Here is a 23,284-nt window from a genome sequence, read left to right on the forward strand (position 1 = left end):
AAAGCCCGAAATACTTACAACACGTCAGAGCGCTTGCGCGCTCGACCTAATGAATAAAAAAGATGAAAGACGATAGTAATGTTCTCAGGCATCGCCAGCTCTTTACATTAAGTGACAACTGACCTGTGTTGTCATGCCAGACCCGCACTTTACACAGGTCACCCAGGCTAAGCATATCAGGGAACTTGAAGGTGTCCATCTGATTCCGTTCAAACTTGTTGGAATGGTCACTGTGCTTCAGAGCCAGAGTTCCTGTGTCGCCATTCTCTCCAAATATAATCAGGAACACATTGGCATCAGTTCCAGCCCCTGGACAAACACAAAATAGGGACATATGTTATCAGAAATGGGCTCGACTTGGTACTTTAAAGGTGATATTATATGAGGGGAGCACCTGAGTGTCATAAAACACTATTTATTTGGTGAACTGGCATAAGACATTTTGTGCATGGCACAAGCACCATAAGCAGACTTCATAGGAGGTGTGACCAATGTAACTAACATGTATTTCGTTCACAAATGTATTATTAACCCTTTTAGCCACAGCTTAGGACATTAATAATGATTAACACTCTCAGAAGAGTGAGTTGACCACTGTTAATTGACCACCCAACAATTATTGGCAAGGGCAGAATGTGAGGGCCCATAAGGAGGGACAGGACAAATAGTAGCTGTTATTAGCCAATTACAGGTGAGCAATAAGGCAAGGAACACTCATCCCCCTAATCTCACCAAGACAGGCTGCTAAATTGGGTAACTGCCCTTGTATGCTCGGTAACCCTGCTGCTACTAGCATTCTGAAAGGCAAAGCAGTCACAAAATTTCATAAGGGCAATAATTAAATATAGCCTTCCTTGACTGAAAGCATATTGAGTTAATCAATCCAACACAGTAGTTCTTAAAATCAATACTGGATTCCGCAGTGAGCAGGCCACTGACTTGTGTTTGATCAATGTATTCAACCTTCCTTCTCTCCAGGGAGAAGAGGGAGGGGCAGAGAACTATCAACATTAAAGGTATACGAAATGCCCCTTTCGAAATGACCGGAATTATTATTTTGAAACTTGCTTGGCTGTTGACATCATCTTGTAGATACAAACATCAGCAGAGAACTATCCTCTGTAGTCCAACCTCGACATCATGAAAGAAAATAACGCAAGTACCAGCAAACATGCCAAAATGTACCTGTGACATCACTGGTTTTAACATGGATTGTGTAGGTTGTGTTTTCCACCATTTCCTCATCATCCACCACGGCTGGCATCTCACACATCAAAACCTTTTTATTGCCTCGGGACTTGGACAGCCAATCAGAGTATGTAAAAAGGGTTTCTTCTTTGGTAACTGTGTTCCGCATGATGATCTAGAACAAACAGGAATATAAGAAGAGATCTATACTCTGCAGAAATGTAAAAGCACAGATGTACATGACTGGCACTTAAAATATGTAAGACAAATCTTCAAATTACGCAGTATGCAGGGGTGTGGAATTTAATAAAATATCTACTTGTCCATGGGACAGGTTGCTTCATAAATCTTCTTGTCCTCTAAAGAAATCTACTTGTCCCTTTGGTGCCATGTAGTGTAGAGCCAAATTATAGCAGCAGTCTCATTGCATTATAGCTCTGATAACATCCTCTCTGATTATGTCAGAGGTAATACTATAGGTCACTTTAATACTACCAGTTTCCCCACTTTGCTACGTTTCCGCAGAGCTACATAAAGGGGCTGAAGGTAGAGGTAAACAATAGATTCAAGGTTGGAATGCCCTTTTGAGCATGTGCAAACCTACTAATGTGCATGCTTGTAAAATACTCCTGACAAGGACAGAAATGAAGCTTCTTCCATGGTTAGGAAAAAAGTGGTTGGAGGGAAAGTGAACTTGTAAACGCTCAACAGATTTTCATGAGTAAATCTACACATGCATTTTTGCTCATGGTAAAATACAGTTCACAAATACTTTCTAGGAGAACGATTTTCTGGTCTACTTCTGTAAATTCTTGTGAGCTCATTAAATACGTTAATCTGCACTAATGCAAAGACATATACCATGGGTGCACTTTTGTGCGTTTTTTAAAGAATTGGGCCCCTAATTAAGTACAGGGTTAACCAAGACCTTTTGTTTTTATTAAAATTCTATGTATCTCTCTATCCATCTATTGGATGGCTTTGCTGGGAGTGATAGCAATCAGCTTATTGACAAGGAGCATATTGGCATACACAATAATTTTCTTCAGTGCCAGGAACTATTCTGTTAATGTGTGCTTTTTGAGACCAAAAAATATTTGTGCGCTTGTCACCCACATCTGTTACAATGCTGAGGGTTCGGCAACTCCCACAACAATAAAGTTTTTAAAAAGCTGAGTCAAAACAAGACATGGATTGACAAAACCAAAACCCTTGACCACCAGTGTCAGACCTATTGACTTTGCTAATGCTTGTTTAGTTTCATGTTTACCATAATCTTATTGAAACTGGTTACACTGATTTTCAATTATGAATGTTTTTGGGAAATACTAGCATGCATCAATACATTTTACTAAATTATGCTTCCAAGAAATGCTAGCAAAACATTTTTTCCTAGTTTCATTTTTTTGTGAAGATTTTATTTCGAAAGCAAAGAACCATCGCTCTTGCTTTCAATCTTCTGCACATATTTGGATATAATCAGAGAGCATTCTATGAGTCATATACATAGCTTCATATTGTTAAACTTTGCAAATGTGTGCACACATTTTTGATAAACCATAAATATAGCCTTAAAGGCCGCAGTAGCGGGCTCTACCGGCATTTAAAGGCCCGCTCCAAGGTTAAAGGCCCAAGCGAAAAGTGAGGACCTTTAACAAGGGAGCAGGACTCTACTTGCCGGTATATCCCAGCTACGAAGGGCTATAAGGCTATTAGAACATTCTGCCACTAGAGAGCAGAAGGTTCTAATAAATAAAACAAACTCCTCAAGGAGACAGAGGGTATTAAAATCCCCTTGGGCTCCGTGAGGCATTTGTTTACAGCTGTTGCTGTGAACAAAGAACATTGGAATGTTGACAATCCGGGTTTTTACCAGCCAGTAAATTCCCAGAGCACTCCACTGTCTGCAAGAGAGCTCCCAATATTTCAGTGTTCTAAAATATAATTAGTACCCCAGTGCTGTAAGTGGCCCAAGGCCTGCCAAAGCTGAGCCCTGACAATGCCTACAAATGGGCATTTAACCATGGCCCTATAGGGCCTGCTATTGCTGACCTTCCCCAGCTGAAGAAAATAAAAAAAACTATACCTGCCTGTCTCACACCAGAGCTGCAACACAGTGTTACCTGAAGTCCCTTGTGGAGCACAAGGATAAAGCAAAATGGTGGATACTGTCATCTACCAATGGTGCTCTAAAGCCTAAAATATTATTTATGAACATCTGACTCTCCAATAGAGAGACAGCAAAAAGTCAAGGTGCTGCTTACTTTAAAATTTAACTTGACAAGTGTTTAATTGCTTGTGACTCAGGATGCTGTGATATATTAACCCCCAGGGTGCCTGAGACGAGCTGGTCTCGTCCTCGCACACGGTTCCCGTGTGCCGGGGATGAGACCAGCTCATCCTGCACCCGGCCCGCACCGCCCAGTCTGGGATGAAAGGGGAGTCGTTTCCCCTTCCACCCCCACCCCTTGGCAATCTGATGACGTCAGCACGCTCACAGCACGGCGACGTCATCAAATGCTGCAGAGGACGCGCTGGAAGCCATTTGCTTTCAGTGCGAGTGGAGAGAGGACGCAGCAGAGGTGAGTTCTTCTCCTGGGGGTGGAAAACAGACACAGGGGGGAAAGGAAAGAGTTTTTCCTTTCACCCTGTGCCTGTTTTCAATGGATTCCTGCTCCACGATCACCGGCAAGGCCCGCGATCGTGGAGCAGGAATCCACCACTAGGCACCAGGGATGTTCTCTTTATTTATTTTGGGGAGCAACCCCTTGGGCAAGAGTCGCTCCCCTGGGGGCAATATCCGATCTGTGTTTCAGCCCCCCCCCCCCCCCCCCCGGGGGCAGATCGGCCATTTTTCGGCAGATCTGCCCCCAGGGGGCGGGCCCATTAGGAACCAGGGATTACGTTTTGCTATAATGTTTTCGGGCAGCGACCCCTCAGGCAAGGGTCGCTGCCTCGGGGGCAATATTTTTTTTATATGTTTCGACCCCCTGGGGCTAGATCGTTAATTTTTTGGGCCGATCTCGCCCCGGGGGGGTCCAAACCCCCTAGGTCCCAGGGATTGTGTGTCTTGGGGACACCCCTTGGGCAAGGGTCACCCCCCCAGAAAGGGGGAAATTTGTGTTGGCCATTTCTGCCCCCCTTGGGGGCAGATTGACCTTTTTTATTAGGCCCATCTGCCCCCATGGAGGGCAAAAGCCACCAAGATGCCAGGGATTTTTTTTCTTTTGTTTCCCTTTGTTTTTTTGTGCTGGGGGGCACCCCCATTGGCAAGAGTCGCCCCCCCAAAGGGGGCACAGAGCTCTTGGCCATTTCTGCCTCCTTGAAGGCAGATCGGCCTATTTTTGTAATCCCCATCTGCCCCCAAGGGGGAAGAAACCACTTAGCCACCAGGGATCTTGTGTGTGTGTGTGTTTTGTGTGGGGGGCAGCCCCTTTGGCAAGGGTCGCCCCCCCAAAGGAGGCACATTATTGATGGCCATTTCTGCCCCCCTTGGGGGCAGATCGGCCTATTTATTTTAGGCCCATCTGCCTCCAAGGGGGGCAGAATCCACTAAGGCACAAGGGATCTTTGTGTGTGTGTGTGTGTGTGGTATTGGGGGGGCGGCCCCTTTGGTAAGGGTCGCCCCCCAAAGGGGGCACATTACTGATGGCCATTTCTGCCCCCCTTTGGGGCAGATGAGCCTTTTATTTAGGCCCATCTGCCCTCCAGGGGGACAGAAGCCACCAAGACGTCATGGAATTACATTTTTTTTCCCTCTTTGTTTTTTTGTGCTGGGGGCGCCGCCTGTGGCAAGGGTCGCCCCCCAAAGGGGGCACAGAACTGTTGGCCATTTCTGACCTCCTTGGGGGCAGATGGGCCTATTTGTTTTAGGCCCATCTGCTCCCAAGGGAGGCAGGATCTTGTATGTGTGTGTGTGTTTTGTATGGGGGGCCCCTTTGGCAACGGTCACCCCCAAAGGGGGCACATTACTAATGGCCATTTCTGCCCCCAAGTGGGGAAGAAGCCACTTAGGCACCAGGGAAAATGTGTAAGATCTTGGTGCAGGGTGTTTGTCAACTGGCGAAGTATTTGTATTTGTGATTATAACAGTTTATTTCTTCTTTTTGTTCTAGTTCAAAACTTTTGCTTCATTTGCTGTGGATCCTTGCAGTTTTGGCAATAGTTGACCTGGGTTTGCATAGTTGCATGTTTTAGGTAAGTAAAAGCAATTTACTCCAAAGAACTATTGTTGACATGCATGAATGACATGTTTGTAGGTGGTGTACTAAATGCAGGATTGTGTGTGAAATTGTCCCTAGATTTGTGCATAATGATAATTGTGTTGTCTTAGGTCTAATTTGCTTTTCTTTTTTTTCTTTTTAGTGGGATATCATTGATGATTGCTGTGTCTGTGCAGAGTAGTTGCAGGTGAGTCTAGCTTTTTCAGGCAAGTGAGTGGTATAGTTTTTTAGTACATAACTATATGTGATAAAGCCACATTTCGTTTACTACTTATTTTAGACAGTGCTGGTTGTTGTTGGCAATCCGTTTGTTGTTAGAAAGGATCATGGCTAGCCGCAGAGTGACCGCTCAGCAGGTTGTTGGCATGCTTTTTAAGTCGTCTTCTGACCATGATTATGTGACTGACTCTGCATCTGAGGCAGAGGAGGAAGTGAGAGATTCTGGCAGTGAGTTTTCTGTACAAGAGGATTCTTCTGATGAGGAAGCCACTCTCAATGCAGAGGAAGGGCCTGTGTTAGAGGAGGACATTGATGTGCCAAGAGTGCAGCAGCCTGGGGCTGAAGGGTTTCCCATTGGAAGACCTGACACCTGGATTGGCCCAAACATGGAGCAGCCACAGTTACCTGCATTTACTGGTCTCCTAGGGTGTAGAGTCAATACGGAAAACGTTTTGCCTGTCAATTTCTTTCAGTTGTTTATGGACGATGTATTTTTGGAAGAGATTGTTGAGCAGACTAATTTGTATGTGGAGCAGTATTTGAGGGACAACGCTGCCAGACTTAGGCCTCAGTCTAGAGCTACCCAGTGGGTTCCCACAAATCTGGAACAGATGAAAAAGTTCTTAGGTTTGACTTTTTTGATGGAGTTTATAAGGAAGCTGTCACTGGCTTCTTATTGGTCTACTAGTCCCTTGACGGCAACAGCTATATTTCCTGCAACCATGGCTCGTAATCGCTATTTGCTTCTTCTTTGGATGCTGCATATTGTTGACAATGCTTTAGCCTTGCCACAAGATCACCCTGATTGTGACCGTCTTTTTAAGGTTAGGCCTGTCCTTGATCATTTTGTAAGTCGGCTTTCAGAGGTGTATGTTCCAGGCAAAGAGAAGTCCGAACGAGTCTTTGGTCCTGTTCAAGAGACGTTTGGTTTTTAAGCAGTACATTCCTAGCAAGAGGGCACGGTATGGAATAAATTGTATATGCTGTCAGAAAGTAGTACAGGATACATGTATAATTTCCGCGTCTACACTGGTAAGGATTCCAGTATTGACTGCCCTGGTTGTCCGCCCACTTCTAGAGTTAGCGAGAAAATTGTGTGGGAACTTGGTAGACGACTGTTTAACAAAGGTCACCATTTGTACGTAGATCATTTCTACACTGGAGTGAAGTTGTTCAGAGTGGACACTGTTGCTTGTGGCACAATCCGTTCTAACTGGAAAGGCTATCCAAGGGAGCTTGTCTGTAAAAAACGTGAGAGGGCACAGTGCAGTGCCTTGCGGAATAATGAGCTGCTAGCTCTGAAATTTTCAGACAGGAGGGATGTGTACATGCTAACTATCATCCATGATGAGAGTACTTCCCCTGTGACTGTTTAGGGTCAGGTTGCCGAAGTGCGCAAACCTGCGTGCATTTTGGACTACAAAAAGCACATGGGTGGTGTTGATAGAGTAGATCAGAGGATTGTTCACCTGAGTCAAGGATGAAATTTGTTAAATTTCAGGAGTCAGTGATAGGGAGCCTGATTGTGGTGGAACAGGTAAGAGTTCCAAGAGTAGCAGTGGTGGAGGATGTGGCTAGATTGAAAGATCGCCACTTTCCTGATCACATTCCTCCCACTCCCAAAAAAGACATGCCCACTAAGAAATGTAGAGTCTGTGCCCGAAGAGGTATACGGAAGGAGAGATGGATTTACTGCCCCGATTGCCCCTCAAAGCCTGGGCTGTGTGTGGCCGGCTGTTTCAGGAGTTACCCCACCAAAATCAATTCTGGGAAATACCATGATCAGAAACTGCCTGTTTTATATTTTCCGATGTTCAGTTTCACATTTCTGTCATGTTTTCAGTTAGAGCTTTTGTGTTTGTAGTTTTGTGCTTATTTTATAATTAGTTAGTGGTTTCTTTGTTGTGTATAAACAAAACAAAGTGATGCCGGTGTGCGTGTAGTGGCGCTTGGCTTGCGGTAAGTGTGGAGTGGCACTTGGCTGGTGGTGTGTGTGGTGTGGCGCTTGGCTGGCGGTGTACATGGAGTGGCGCTTGGCTGGCGGTGTGCGTGGAGTGGCTGGCGGTGTGCGTGGAGGGGTGCTTGGCTGGCAATGTGTGCAGAGTGGCTCTTGGCTGGCAGTGTGCATTGGGTGGCGCTTGGCTGGTGGTGTGCGTAGGGTTGCGCTTGGCTGGCGATGTCCGTGGAGTGGCGCTTGGCTTACGTTCCCAGCCAGACATCAGTCCACACACTCCCATTAGCTAGAGTGATTGCTGTATCAGGCATGTGGGGGTATGTAAGTGATGGACCCTTGAGTGGCACGTCTGTCGATGTGAGTGTTGTAATGTGCGGGGCCCGTGGTTTCGGCGTGAATGGTGTTGTGCATGTCATGTATGAAAGGTGTGTGAATGGACTGTAAAGCGGTTGGTGCCTTGACACCGCTTTACAGCTCACGAGCTGTGAGTCATTGGTTCAGTTTTTTGGCCTTTCAGTTGTTAACAGTGCATTTCATTTTTGTGAAATCTCTTGTTAATAAAATTTAATTGACTGAACCATCACTCACCCTCATGCCAAATCCAACCAGTATGTGTGGTAAAAATGACAAAACCTGCTCCGCTGTAATCAGGCGTCGCAGAACACCCATGACAAGCTAGGTATCTCAGGTAGGACCCCGATGCTGAAGCATGCCACCAAATTGGTTGGTGGGTGAGAGGTCTTTTTAACATAACCTAAGAGCGTTTCTTTTCACAATTTTAGTGTTTGGAACATCACAAAAGTACGTGGACACATCAAAATGATCTATTGCAAAACTACCTGTGTTTGGGGGGGTAGGCGGCACCTATATTTTTGGTCCCAGGTGCAGCCTTCATCTAGGGAAACCTACCAAACCCAGACATTTTTTAAAACTGGACACCCCAAGGAGTCCAGGGAGGTGTAGCTTGTGTGGATCCCCCAACATTTTCTTACCCAGACTCCTCTGGAAACCTAAAAATTTGCTCAAAAAAGCATATTTTCCTCACTTTTCTTTGTAGGATCACCGCTCCTTAACAAATGTCCTACTCCCCAGCGTTCCCCTCAGTCTCCCAAGTAAAATGATACCTCACTTGTGTGGGTCCCCAAAGCAGACTCAGCCTAAAGATGTATAAAAGAAAAATATGTACTTAACAGCTCGCTGTGCTATCCCCTCAATCACTACAGGTTTTTGGCCTTTTTCTGCCGCAGGCACTTGGGCCCCCACACAAGTGAGGTACCATTTTTATCGAGAGACTTGGGGGAACGCTGGGTGGAAAGAAATTTGTGACTCCTCTCAGGTTCCAGAACTTTCTGTCACCGAAATGTGAGGAAAAGGTGTTTTTTTTGGCCAAATTGTAATGTTTGCAAAGGATTCTGGCTAACAGAACCTGGTGAGAGCCCCACAATTCACCCCATCTTGGATTCCTCTAGGTGTCTAGTTTAACAAAATGCACAGGTTTGGTAGATTTCCATAGATGCCGGCTGAGCTAGAGGCCAAAATCCACAGCTAGGAACTTTGCAAAAACAGCTCTGTTTTCTTTGGGAAAATGTGATGTGTCCATGTTGTGTTTTGGGGCATTTCCTGTCGCAAGCACAAGGCCTACCCCAGAAGTGAGGTACCATTCTAATCGGGAGACTAGGGGGAACGCTGGGTGGAAGGAAATTTGGGGCTCCTCTCAGATTCCAGAACTTTCTGTCACCGAAATGTAAGGGAAAAGTGTTTGTTTAGCCAAATTTTGAGGTTTGCAAAGGTTTCTGGGTAACAGAACCTGGTGAGAGCCCCACAAGTCATATCATCTTGGATTCCCCTAGGTGTCTACTTTTCAAAAATGCACAGGTTTGGTAGGTTGCCCTAGGTGCCAACTGAGCTAGAGGCCAAAACCCACAGCTAGGCACTTTCCAAAAAACAGCTTTGTTTTCTTTGGGAAAATGTGATGTGTTCACGTTGTGTTTTGCGGCATTTCCTGTTGCAGGCACTAGGCCTACCCACACAAGTGAGGTACCATTTTTATCGGGAGACTAGGGGGAACTCCGGGTGGAAGGAAATTTGTGGCTCCTCTCCGATTCCAGAACTTTCTGTCATCGAAATATAAAGGAACAAGTGTTTTTAGCCAAATTTTGAGGTTTGCAAAGGATTCTTGGTAACAGAACCTGGTAGAGCCCCACAAGTCATCCAATCTTGGATTCACCTAAGTGTCTAGTTTTCAAAATTGCACAGGTTTGGTAGGTTTCACTAGGTGACGGCTGAGCTAGAGGCCAAAATCCACAGCTATGCAGTTTCCAAAAAATATGTCATATTTCAATGTAAAAATGTGATGTGTCCATGTTGCGTTTTCTGTTGCAGGCATTAGGCCTACCAACGCAAGTGAGGTACCATTTTTATCAGGAGACTAGGGGGAACACAGAATAGCAAAACAAGTGTTATTGCCCCTTGTCTTTCTCTGCATTTTTTCCTTCCAAATTGTAAGACAGTGTGAAAAAAGATGTCTAATTGAGGAATGCCCTGTAATTCACATGCTATTTTGGGGACTCCGGAATTCAGAGATGTGCAAATAACCACTGCTTCTCAAGTCCTTATGTGCCCATTTTGGAAATACAAAGGTTTTCTTGATACCTATTTTTCAGTCTTTATATTTCACCAAATGAATTGTTGTATACCCGGTATAGAATGAAAACCCATTGCAAGGTGCAGCTCATTTATTAACTCTGGGTACCTAGGGTTCTTGATGAACCTACAAGCCCTATATATCCCTGCAACCAGAAGAGTCCAGCAGACGTAACAGTATATTGTTTTTAAAAATCTGACATCGGAGGAAAAAAGTTACAGAGTAAAACATTGAGAAAAATGGCTGCTTTTTCACCTCAATTTCAATATTTTTTTACTTCAGCTGTTATTTTCTGTAGGAAAACCTTGTAGGATCTACACAAATGACCCCTTGCTGAATTCAGGATTTTGTCTACTTTTCAGAAATGTTTAACTTTCTGGGATCCAGCATAGGTTCTCCAGTATTGGAGTATCTTTCATAGATTCACATGCTTGAATCATTCCCCGTCGTCGAAGTGGGAGTCCCACGGTGCATAGAAAGCAATAAATAGATAAAAAACCCTTTTTTTTTCATTGTAGTCAATAGGAAAAACACATTCAGTTTTATAACTATCAGCCTCATTAGAAAAAGCCCAAACTTCAGCAAATCAGGCGAGACCACCCCTTTAGAATCCTCAGCACAGAGGCTCATTCTCTCAGATTTTCTACCGCACGTCGTGGGTAAGGGAGTCTCCCTGAGCTCTGCTCAGTTTACTTTCTCTTCTAGAGATATTGTTCAGCTTTCACTTTTACCTTTGCTGTAGTACTTCTTCCATCATGTCTACAGCAAGAAAAGGTTTGTTTAGACCTTGTGGTACCTGTGGAAAGTTAAGGCTTCATTGTGAGGACACTCACAAGGAATGCATATACTGTCTCCATCCAGAGCATAAGGTCATAGACTGTAAAATCTGCAGGACTTTTCCTAACAAGACCCTCAGAGACAGAGAAGCCAGGCTCCTACTTTGGCTTCAGAAACGAAAAGCCAGAGAAGCTTTCTCTGAGGAGGAGGACAGCGACACTTCAGTGGCCTCAAAGAAGAGGAAAAAGTCTGTGGAGAGCTTCTCCCCCAAGAGCAGTAAGTCAGCCAAGAAGCTGCATGCGTTTAAGGACAGACCTGAGGAACAGGCTTCAACATCCAGAGAACATGGTGGTAAGGTTCGTTCAGAGCCATCTAGGCCTGCTACCACCTCAAAGAAGCTCAAAAGATCTTCAAGTTCCCTACCACCGTCGACGTCCAGGATGTCCACACCGTCTACGGCACCGTCGACGAGCGCATCGTCGACAGCAGGTCTTCCTTCATCGCCGACAACAGCTACGGCCACGTCTACGGCTCCGTCGTCACCAATGATTGTTACTTCATCTCCGCTGTCATCTACAACTATAACGTCAGTGAGCTTAAAATACTGTCCCTCACCTGCTCACACCTTGAAGATCACAAAGAGACCATCGACGGGTACGAGAGTGAAGTCTCTATCATCGACGGGTAAGCTCCAGAGCGTTTCGTCGACGATCCCACCGACGGCACGGCAATCGAGTTTGCCCTCAGAGACGACTACTCCGTTGACGACACACCCGTCGACGACACTCCGTCTACGGCAGCCCCGTCTACGGCAACTTCGTCGACATCGGCACCGTCGACGGCAACTCCGTCGATGGTCGCGTCGGCGATGTCGGCTCCGCTATCGACGGCTCCGTCGACGCCTACACCGTCGACGAGAACACCATCGATGAACGTACCGTCGACGACGGCTCTGTCGACGGCTCAATTTCCTGATCCTATACCCAAGCATTTTGGAGCATCTCCTTACCTACCTCAGAGGATTCTACCAATAAAAAGCAAGTATTCTCTCCTACTACCGTCCCATACATCACCTAGTAAAGTCACACCAGTACCTCTGCAGCATCTCTTTGCTGACGAGGAGGAGGAAGATGATGTATATTCGGATGACGGTTTTTTCCCGGTGGCATGTAGCCCCTCAGAACTACGTATTAAATGTCAGGAGGAGGATGAAGAGGAAAGTGACCAGCTTTATTTAGATCAGCAGCAGCAGAGTCACCTACAACCTCAAGACCAGCAGGAGCAGACGGTTCAGATGCCTGTTTCTTTGATAGCAAATCTACAGCAAATGATGCAGGACTAATATTCTAGATTTCCTCCACCTGGCTCCTCTACCCCGCTACAACCTCCGCATACGCCAATATCCACCCCTGTTCGGCCATCGGATTCTACGGAACCTATCCCAGGTCCTTCATCTGGACAGGATGTTGATCCACCTTCGTCAGAGGATGAGCAGGAAGAAGGTGAAATTCAGGACACTGACTCAATCATTCCAGAATGGGATGAATATCAGATTCAAACACCATCTCCTTCTACGCCACCACCAGTGGACTCTCCACCGCAGGACATTGGTGGTTTTCATAGTGTGATGGAAAGAGCTGCAAAAAGATATCAACTGCCAATAATATCAAAGCAGTCAGACTGTTTCCTATATGACTTCAAAGAGGATACTAGGAAGTCAGTAAGAGCTATACCCATTGTGGACTTCATTTGGGAAGAGGGGCTTAAGGTCATGCAGACTCCATCTTCTATACCAGCAGTATTACCAAGACTTGAAAAGAAATACAAAGCACCGGACAATTCTACAGCATGTTTGGTTAGTCACCCTAAGTCAGATTCGGTCATATCACAGGCAGCTCAGAGAAGGTCCAGAAATCCATCTTCATCTTTGACTGTCTTCCCAGATAAAGAGGGACGACGGTTGGATTAGATTGGAAAAAAGTTTTCAACGATGGCGGCCACTACAGTCAGAGCAGCAAATTCCCTAGCAGTCCTGGGAAGGTACGACCGTCAGATGTGGTCCGATATGTCGCAGTTTATAGATCTATTACCGGAAGATAGTAGAGTGGAAGCGCGCAGGATATTACAGGAGGGTGAGAAGATCTCGGCTGAGATTATAGACTGCGCCATAGACGTCTCGTCTACAGGTTTCCGCCAGTTAGCCGGAGCAGCCGTACTCAGGCGTCAGGGGTGGCTGAAAGCTACATCGTTTAGACCAGAGGTACAATTGAAGATACTGGACATGCCCTATGATGGTGAGCTCTTGTTTGGCAAGCCTGTAGATGATGCTTTGCAATCTATTAAAACGGACACAGAGACAACCAGATCTCTGGAAGCATTACAACACAGAAGACAGCCCTTTCGGGGAGCGAGAGGGAGAGGAAGCTATTCTTATAGAGGCGGCGCACATCAATACCATCAATACTCTTCTTACCAGGGACAGTTTTGTTCCACCATTGGCCAGCAACAGCCACATACCTATCGACAGCAGTCATCCACACATTTCAGACAGCCTGCGAGAGGAAAGTCGACTTATAAAGCCAAAGAGGCAGCAAGGAAACACTGACCTTCATCTGTTGCCTGCATCCAACCCCTATACCAACACCCTAATAGGGGCAGAATTTCCAAGTTCCTCCACCAGTGGTCCCAGATTACTTCAGACAAATGGGTGCTCGATATTGTCAACCGAGGACATACACTAGTATTCAATCAGCCTCCCCCCCATGTACCACCAAGAGGTCCCCCGCCGGCCCATCTCAACGAACTTCTAGCGCAGATTGCTATCTTAATGGAGAAGGGAGCAATAGAGATCGTACCAAAGAACCAGAGGGGAACAGGTTTTTACTCCCGCTTCTTCCTTATACGGAAAAAGACAGGAGACTGGAGAACTATTTTAGATCTTCGTTCTCTCAACAAATTCCTCAAGAAGCAATCATTTCGCATGATCTCCCTTCAAGATGTCCTACGCCTACTCAACCGGGGGGATTTTATGACATCCTTAGATCTCCAGGACGCATATTTCCACATTCCCATTCACCCCAGTCATCGGAAATTCTTACGATTCAGGGTTGCAGGCACTCATTACCAGTTCAGAGTGTTGCCCTTTGGCCTCAGATCGGCCCCAAGAGTGTTCACCAAGGTTTTGGCACCAGTTGCAGCCTACCTCAGGCAACTAGGGATTCAGGTGTTCCCGTACTTAGACGACTGGCTAATAAAAGCACGAAAGACAACAAAAGCTGCCAGGGACACAAGGACATGTTTATCTCTCTTCGGGACACTAGGCTTAACAGTCAATTACCCCAAGTCTCATCTAGACCCTTCCCATAACATTACCTTTTTAGGAGCCGTCTTGGACATAGTCCAAGCAAGAGCCTTTGCTTCGCACGACAGACAGAAGAGACTTCAAGATCTAGCAACACGTCTCAGCAGAAGAAGGTCCGCTTCTGTTCGGACTTACAAGTCTTTTCTGGGGATGCTTTCTTCTTGCATTCCATTAATAGAAAACTGTTGTCTGCACATGAGAACACTTCAGCAGCAATTAGACAATCAATGGAAACAAATAGAAGGATCTTTCGATGATGTAGTTCGAATAACCCCATCAGCAAGACAAGCTCTCAAATGGTGGAAGGATACCCCCCTCATCGCGGAAGGTCTCTCATTCCTGAAAGACAAGCCAGTGCACATTATAACAACAGATGCATCCTTAGAGGGATGGGGCGCACATTTACAAGATCTATCAGTGAGAGGGAAATGGTCCACTCTGGAGTCGATTCTTCACATAAACGTATTGGAGTTAAGAGCAGTTTCCTTGGCGCTCAAGTCCTTCCTCACCAACATCAGGGGTTCCTCAGTCTTGATAAGAACAGACAACACCACAGTCATGTATTACCTAAACAAACTGGGGGGTACAAGATCGCAGGCATTGTCGCTAGAAGCTCAGAAACTGTGGCATTGGATGATTCAGCTTCAGATATCCATCAGAGCAGAACATCTCCCGGGGATCTCCAATGCCTGGGCAGATGCCTTAAGCAGGACTCGAACCAGCTGCCACGAATGGGAACTCAATCAGACAGTTCTCGACCGCCTCTTTCGTCGTTGGGGCAAGCCCAGTCTGGATCTGTTTGCGACCAGAGACAACAAAAAATGCCAACACTTTGCAAGCTGGCGACCGCAAAAAGGATCAAAGGGGAATGCGTTTTTGATCAAATGGTCAGGGATTTATGCATACGCTTTTCCCCCGCTTCCACTCATCCCGAGACAATGAAGAGGGAACCATGCCGGCTTCTACTGATTGCTCCCAAATGGCCACGCCAGTTTTGGTTCACAGAACTTCTATTACTCTCGGAGCAGCCTCACATACGGCTGAGAACAATACCAGGCTTGTTAACAACGAATCAGGGGCAGGTCCGTCATCCCAACCCTACATCTCTTCGATTATCAGCCTGGCTCCTGAATTCTATGAATTTGACGGCCTAGATATCCCTTCAGACTGCAGGGAGGTACTTGCCTGTGCCAGAGCTCAATTTACAAACAGGGCGTATAAGTTCAAGTGGAAGAGGTTCTGCATATGGTGTTCAACTTCCAACGTTCACCCTCTGAAGTCCTCTCCGGAAAAGATCCTCCCATTTCTGATGGATACAACTACCTGTGGATTCCTCACCTCATGAATACTCCCATGGCGCCAGCATTCGACGGAAATCTTCTTACTAGTCTCTGCACGTCGACGAGGACGTCACTGTCTCGCACGCGACGCCGTCTGACGTCATACAGGCAATAAGAGGTCCTCGACGACGTGCAGACGTCAGTTCCCTTTTTTCCGTGCATTCGAAACGGTTATCTTCGAGGGAGCAACTGTTACTCTTGCGGTTACAGTGTATATCTTGCTGCGTACTCTTTCTCTGTGGAAATAATGTCGCAGAGAAAGTCTGGATTTAAGCCTTGTCGTGAGTGTGGAGGCAAGATGTCGGTGACGGATCCTCATTCCGATTGCCTTTGGTGTTTGAGCTCCGACCACGACGTCTCGACTTGTGATTCGTGTCAGCACATGAATCCGAAGGCCCTTAAAGAACGCGAGGCGAAGCTGTTTATGGCCAAGTCAAAGGAGAAGCATCACAAGAAAAAGTCTTCTCCAAGACATCGGCGTCATCGAGACTTCCGGCGCCGTAGAGAATCTCGGCGTCATTCAAGGGAGGCTCGTTCCAGGTCTCCGGATCGGCGCCGGAGGACATGGGAGGTCAGCCCCACGGTGACGCCGCATCCTTCGACGCCGTTGCTCTCTCCGGCGTCTCCAACTTCGCCTGGACAGGCGTCGGTGATTGAGGTATTGGAGCCTCAAGTGTTTTCTCCGGCGCAGACGCCGAGGCCGGCGTCGGGGTCGCCTCCGAGTCAGGCACCCCAGTATCCGGCTTTTCCCACCCCTGGAGCCGATAGTTCCGCATTCTTGAATGCGATGTATTCCATCTTCCAACAGATGGCTCCAGGGGGTGCTCCGGCTGGGCCTTTGGCCTTTTCTTTGGGTGATCCTGCGCCTCTTCGGCCGGCACCCTTTATGCCCTTTCTCCCGTTTGGGAACGTGGGCTCGGCGCCAGTGTCGGCGCCGGTGGCCGCTCCGATGGCTTCGGAGGGATTGGCCCCAGGGATTTCCATCCCGTCGACGTCGAGATTTCGGCCTGTGACTCCGTTGGGTCCATCCGTTTCATCTGCTCTTCAGTCGGCGCCGAAGTTACCTGTGGCGCCGGATGCGGCGTCGGTGGCTTCGGAAGATCGGCGCCGATCTCCGACTTCGGCGGAGGTATTGTCGACTCCGCGGATTGAGCAACGACTGCATTCAAGGAGGCGTGCTCTCCGGGTACTAGAGGAGCAGGAGTACCAACGAGCCCTAGAGGAAGGAGAGCTAGAGGACTCGGGTGATGGGCTGCGTGGACTGGAGTCGGCCAGTGGGCTGGACACTTCCCCTGAGTGGGACCTTTCGTCCCCGGGGGAATATACCGAGGAAGCTGCTTCCTTTCATACAGTGGTACGGAAGGCAGCTAGTTTTTTGGACCTGCCTTTGCCGGTGGTGGAGGCGAAACAAAACCTTTTGACAGAGGTGTTGCATCCGGCCTCAGCCGCGGCGGAGCCTCTATTACCTTTTAATGACGCTCTGCTGGATCCGGTTTTAGAGGTGTGGAAGAAGCCGGCATCTTCCCCAGCAGTTCACAGAGCCGTGGCCAGGAGGTATCGGACGGCTCCAACTGATCCTGGTTTCCTATCTAGGCACCCTACGCCGGAGAGCTTGGTTGTGCAGGCCTCCTGTTCGTCCAAGTCAGCGCCTGGTTCTTTTCCGACGGTGCCGGGGGACAGAGATTCAAAAAAGCTGGAGGCGCAGTCGAAGAAGATTTTTTCGTCCTGCAGTCTGGCTTTAAAAGCCACCAATGCAACCTGTATCCTGGGGAGGTATATTCATGCTCTGATGGATGACATCTCCTCTTCGTTTACAGAGCTTCCCCAGGGTCTTTTGGATCTTGTCTCTGATGCCCAGGCTGCTGCGACCCAAATTATCCAGACGGGACTGGATACCACCGACTCGGTAGCCAGAGCAATGGGCACAACTGTGGTGGAAAGGAGACAGGCCTGGCTCCGTAACTCGGGCTTTTCGGCAGATGTACAGTCCACATTGTTGGATCTCCCGTTTGATGGGGACAAACTGTTTGGGGCTAAGGCTGATTCGGCCTTGGAACGGTTTAAGGAGAGCAGGGCCACGGCTAAGTCGCTGGGACTCCAAGCTCCTTCTTCCACGGCCTCTTCCAGATTCTTCAGGAGGTTTCGTGGATTTGGGCGTGGCTCTTCCTCCTCTTCCTTTCGGGGAAGATATCAGCAACCTGCCTCTTCCCATCCCTATAGATCTTTTAGGGGGAGGGGTAGGGTCCGCACCAGGGGAGCTTCTCAGCAGCACTCTGCCTCTTCCTCATCCTCTGGCGGGGTGCAGCAGGGGAAGCAGCCTTAGGCTTCCACCATTTCCCACTCACTCCTCTCCTGTAGGGGGAAGATTACAGCATTTTCTCACCAAATGGGAGACTGTTACGTCGGACACTTGGGTTCTCAGTGTTGTGGGAAAAGGCTACACCCTTCCCTTTCGGGAGTTTCCGCCCCTCATCCCGCCCCGCCCTTCGTATTGTTCACAAGAACACCTCCTGTTGCTAGAACAGGAGGTAGAAGTCCTCCTTTTAAAGGGCGCGGTGGAGTTGGTCCCGGAGCAGGAAAGGGGTCAAGGAGTTTACTCAAGGTATTTCCTGATTCCCAAGAAGGATGGTCGTTTGAGACCAATTCTGGACCTGAGGATCTTGAATTGGTTCCTCAAGCAGGAAAAGTTCAAGATGCTGACCCTAGCACAGGTGCTTTTGGCGTTGAACATGGAAGACTGGATGGTATCTGTCGACTTGCAGGATGCTTACTTTCATATCCCGATACTCAAGTCACACAGGAAGTATCTCCGGTTTGTGGTGGGATCGCAACACTACCAGTTTGCGGTCCTTCCGTTTGGTCTTACTTCAGCACCTCGAGTCTTCACGAAGGTGATGTCGGTGGTTGCGGCAGAGCTCAGAAGGAAGGGGATAGCAGTATTCCCTTACTTGGACGATTGGTTAATCAAAGCCAAGTCCCCGGAGCTTGTGTTGCGTCATCTGCAGTCAACAACCCAGTTGTTGTTCGACCTGGGCTTTTCGGTGAACGAGCCCAAATCTCACCTAGAGCCCTCTCAGCGCCTCCTGTTCATAGGGGCAGTACTGGATACAACATTGGGTCGGGCCTTTCCTCCGCCTCAGCGGATTCAAGATATTCAGGATTTGGTTCCAATGTTTCGAAATGGAGCGGTAGTTCCAGTCCTCAAGGTCCTTCGTCTGCTCGGTCTTTTTGCCTCCTGCATTCTGTTGGTCACGCATGCTCGCTGGCACATGAGGGCTCTTCAGTGGTGCCTCCGAAGGCAGTGGTCTCAACACAGAGGGGATCTAGAGGGTACTGTCAAGATCTCCAGAGATGCTGCTGTGGATTTGAAGTGGTGGATTGCAAGCAACAATCTTTCACAAGGAAAGCCGTTCCAGCAGTCGCCACCAGTGACAACAGTCATAACGGATGCTTCCACTCTAGGGTGGGGAGCTCATCTGGGGGATCTGGAGATCAAAGGTCTTTGGTCTCCAGAGGAACAGATTTTTCACATCAATCTGTTAGAGTTACGGGCTGTACGTCTGGCTCTCAAGGCCTTCCTCCCTTCCCTTCGTGGTCAGTCGGTACAGGTCCTAACGGACAATACTACCACGATGTGGTACATAAACAAGCAGGGAGGAGTGGGGTTGTACCTTCTCTGCAGAGAAGCTCTTCGACTATGGTCCTGGGCAAAGGACCATCGGATTTGCTTGATAGCAAACCATCTGGCCGGAGTTTTGAACGTGCGTGCGGACAGTCTCAGTCGCCACTTCTCGGCAGACCACGAGTGGCGTCTCCATCCAGATCAAGTCCGTTTAATCTTCCAGAAGTGGGGGTTTCCTCGGGTAGATCTGTTCGCCACTCGAGAGAACGCGCAGCCTTCAGTATCCGATGCAGGAAGCGTTGGGGGACGCGTTTCAAATGACCTGGTGCGGCCAGTTGCTTTACGCGTTTCCTCCCATACCCTTGATTCCTCGAGTATTGAGGAAGATTCGCCAAGACCGGGCTCTAGTAATCTTAATAGCTCCGGATTGGCCAAGGAGGGTGTGGTACTCCGACCTTCTCCAACTCTCAACGTGCCCGCCGCTCCGTCTCCCTTTCAGGGCAGACCTCCTCTCTCAGTCGCAGGGGCAGGTTCTACACCCCAACCTCCAGAGTCTGCACCTACATGCCTGGAGATTGAACGGGGCAACCTGAGTTCCTTCTCTCTCCCGCCTGAGGTAGTGGATGTTATATTAGCGGCCAGGCGACACTCCACTAAATCTATCTACGCTAATAGGTGGTCTAAATTTGTTGCGTGGTGTGGAGAGAGGCAGATTGATCCCTTACATGCTCATCTATCGGACATTTTTTCTTTTGCTCTATCTCTGGCGCAAAAAGGTTGTGCAGTGGCTACCATTAAAGGTTATTTATCGGCCTTGTCAGCCTTCATATGTCTTCCAGACCAACCATCTTTATTTAAATCCCCTATTGTTATCAGATTCTTGAAAGGTCTTCTAAATCAATATCCTCCAAAGCCATTCGTTATGCCGCAATGGGATTTGTCCTTAGTCCTGACTTTCCTTATGGGGTCCCCTTTTGAACCTATGCATTCTTGCCCCTTGAGGTATTTGGTTTTAAAAACAGTCTTCCTGATAGCTATAACATCAGCAAGGAGAGTGAGTGAGTTGCAGGCCTTATCAGTAAAACCCCCTTATACAACTTTTTATGGGGATAAGGTGGTGTTGAGGACCAAGGCTGCTTTCCTCCCGAAGGTTGTTTCACCCTTCCATTTGGCTCAGGCAATTACTTTGTCCACGTTCTATCCTCCGCCTCATCCTTCCAAAGAGGAAGAAAGACTGCACCGTCTGGACCCAAAGAGAGCGTTGAGCTTCTTTATCGATAGAACAAGGGATTTCAGGCTGGAGGATCAGCTGTTTATTGGATACGTGGGCAAGAGGAGAGGAAAGGCAGTCCACAAGAGAACACTATCCAGGTGGGTTGTTCTTTGCATTAAAATATGTTACTCTTTGGCAAAGAAGGATCCTCCTGAGGGCATTAGAGCTCATTCCACCAGAGCTAAGTCGGCCACTTCGGCCTTAGCCAGAGGTGTTCCTGTGGTCGACATCTGCAAGGCCGCAACTTGGTCGTCCCTTCACACTTTTGCAAAACATTACTGTTTAGATTCTGAGGTTAGAAGGGACGGCCATTTTGCACGGTCAGTGCTGCAGGATTTCTTGGTTTGACCATTTAGGCACCCACCGCCGGGCGTGGTACTGCTTTGGGACTCTATTCATGAGGTGAGGAATCCACAGGTAGTTGTATCCATCAGAAGAACGAGTTACTTACCTTCGGTAGCGACTTTTCTGGTGGATACATTAGCTACCTGTGGATTCCTCACGGTCCCACCCGCCTCCCCGTTGCCTTTATGGTCTTGCCAAGTAATCCTTGAGTGCGCTCCTCTTGGTCCTTGAGGGTGCAATAGATGTATATATATAATATATTTATATATATATATGTGTATATGTGTATATATCTTTATGTATATACTTGGTGTGTGTATATATTTTAAAAGAGAGAGTTTTATATATATATATATATATATATATGTACATAAAAAGATTTACAGTTATTCATACAATGTGGTGTATTTTACAATATAATGGATGTTGCCTTGCTCTTTCATTGCATTGCCTGGTTGTTCTCATGCACGTAAAAAATGATTGGTACTGACGTCTGCACGTCGTCGAGGACCTCTTATTGCCTGTATGACGTCAGACGGCGTCGCGTGCGAGACAGTGACGTCCTCGTCGACGTGCAGAGACTAGTAAGAAGATTTCCGTCGAATGCTGGCGCCATGGGAGTATTCATGAGGTGAGGAATCCACAGGTAGCTAATGTATCCACCAGAAAAGTCGCTACCGAAGGTAAGTAACTCGTTCATCTGTTGCATTTAGCGAAATCAGCCCTTTCCCATTCGTCTATCAAGGTCCACCTCGCTGCTATATCCCGTTTTCGACGAACATCACACTCACCATCTTTATGGTCATCCAGGATAATAAAACAATTTCTAAAAGGCTTGTTCAGGATGTTCCCGCCGATTCACCGTCCTCCACCTCCATGGCATTTAAATATTGTGCTCTCCCAATTAATGAAGCATCCGTTTGAGCCCATTCATAAGGCAGACCTGAAATATATTTCTTTGAAAACATCTCTCCTTCTGGCCCTCACTTCCGCGAAGTGGGTTAGTGATATCCAGGCTTTCACAGTCTCACCACCTTTTCTTCAATTCAAATCAGAGGTGGTCATTCTAAGAACTAATCCAAAATGTATCCCCAAGGTTCCATCGACTTTTCATTTAAATGAGCCGGTGGTTTTCGAGAACATTTTTTCCAAATCCGCGAACTCCAGCAGAGTGGACATTATATTCTCTAGACATTAAACAATGCTTAAAATTCTATATACAAAGGACTAGCAGTTTCCGTAAATCTGAACAACTGTTTATTAGTTATGGGCGGATCAATAAAGGCAAGGCCGTTACCAAGCAGACCATAGCACGCTGGATCTCTTCTACCATACAACTCTGCCACCAGTTAGCAGGGAAGCCGTTATCGTCCAATGTCAGAGCGCACTCCACTAGAGCGGTATCCACTTCAGCAGCTCTATTCGCAGGAGTCCCTCTGATCCAGATCTGCAGAGCGGCAACGTGGACACGTGCTCACACCTTTACCCAGCACTACTGCCTGGAAGCTACTGACAGGATGGATGCCGTGGTAGGACAAGCATTGTGCATAATTTATTTGCATAAGGTGAGCCAATAATCTCTTTACCCTCCATCCTCTATGTATTACCAGACTAATATTTTCATGTATATATATCTATGTGTATATGTATATATTCATGTATATAATCTTTTAGAAGGTTGATTAGCATATTTGAACTACCTATATGAGTCCATATAGGATGAATTGTGAGCAGGCATGCTTCTGGTGTTTCAGAACTCAACCATTTTCTTACTGCTGACTACTCTGATTCAAGCATGTGAATCTATGAAAGATACCCCAATACTGGAGAAGAAAATAAGTTACTTACCTGTAACTGTGGTTCTCCAGTATTGGTATCTTTCATAGATTCACATGCGACCCACCCTCCTCCCCATAGGGGTTCACCTCTTTTATTTTCTTGTAATCACTAGTGCGGAGAAATCTGAGAGACTGAGCCTCTGTGCTGAGGTTTCTAAAGGGGTGGTCTCGCCTGATTGGCTGAAGTTTGGGCTTTTTCTAATGAGGCTGATAGTTATAAAACTGAATGTATAATTTATTTGCATAAGGTGAGCCAATAATCTCTTTACCCTCCATCCTCTATGTATTACCAGACTAATATTTTCATGTATATATATCTATGTGTATATGTATATATTCATGTATATAATCTTTTAGAAGGTTGATTAGCATATTTTAACTACTTATATGAGTCCATATAGGATGAATTGTGAGCAGGCATGCTTCTGGTGTTTCAGAACTCAACCATTTTCTTACTGCTGACTACTCTGATTCAAGCATGTGAATCTATGAAAGATACC

At 47.1% G+C, this 23,284-nt stretch overlaps 1 protein-coding gene across 1 annotated transcript in view; it reads right to left on the reverse strand.

The window, feature by feature from the left end:
- LOXHD1 (lipoxygenase homology PLAT domains 1) overlaps positions 1–23,284 on the reverse strand; it is a 929,469-nt gene that overhangs the window by 87,136 nt on the left and 819,049 nt on the right. Inside the window, exons 42-43 of the mRNA XM_069218871.1 lie at positions 1,186–1,363; positions 124–309 (exon numbers count right to left, since the gene is read on the reverse strand). Coding sequence (XP_069074972.1) covers positions 124–309; positions 1,186–1,363 — 364 coding nt within the window. The remainder of the gene's footprint in view (positions 1–123; positions 310–1,185; positions 1,364–23,284) is intronic.

The sequence above is a fragment of the Pleurodeles waltl genome, chromosome 1_1, assembly GCF_031143425.1.
Source record: "Pleurodeles waltl isolate 20211129_DDA chromosome 1_1, aPleWal1.hap1.20221129, whole genome shotgun sequence".
NCBI classification, from domain to species: Eukaryota; Metazoa; Chordata; class Amphibia; order Caudata; family Salamandridae; genus Pleurodeles; species Pleurodeles waltl.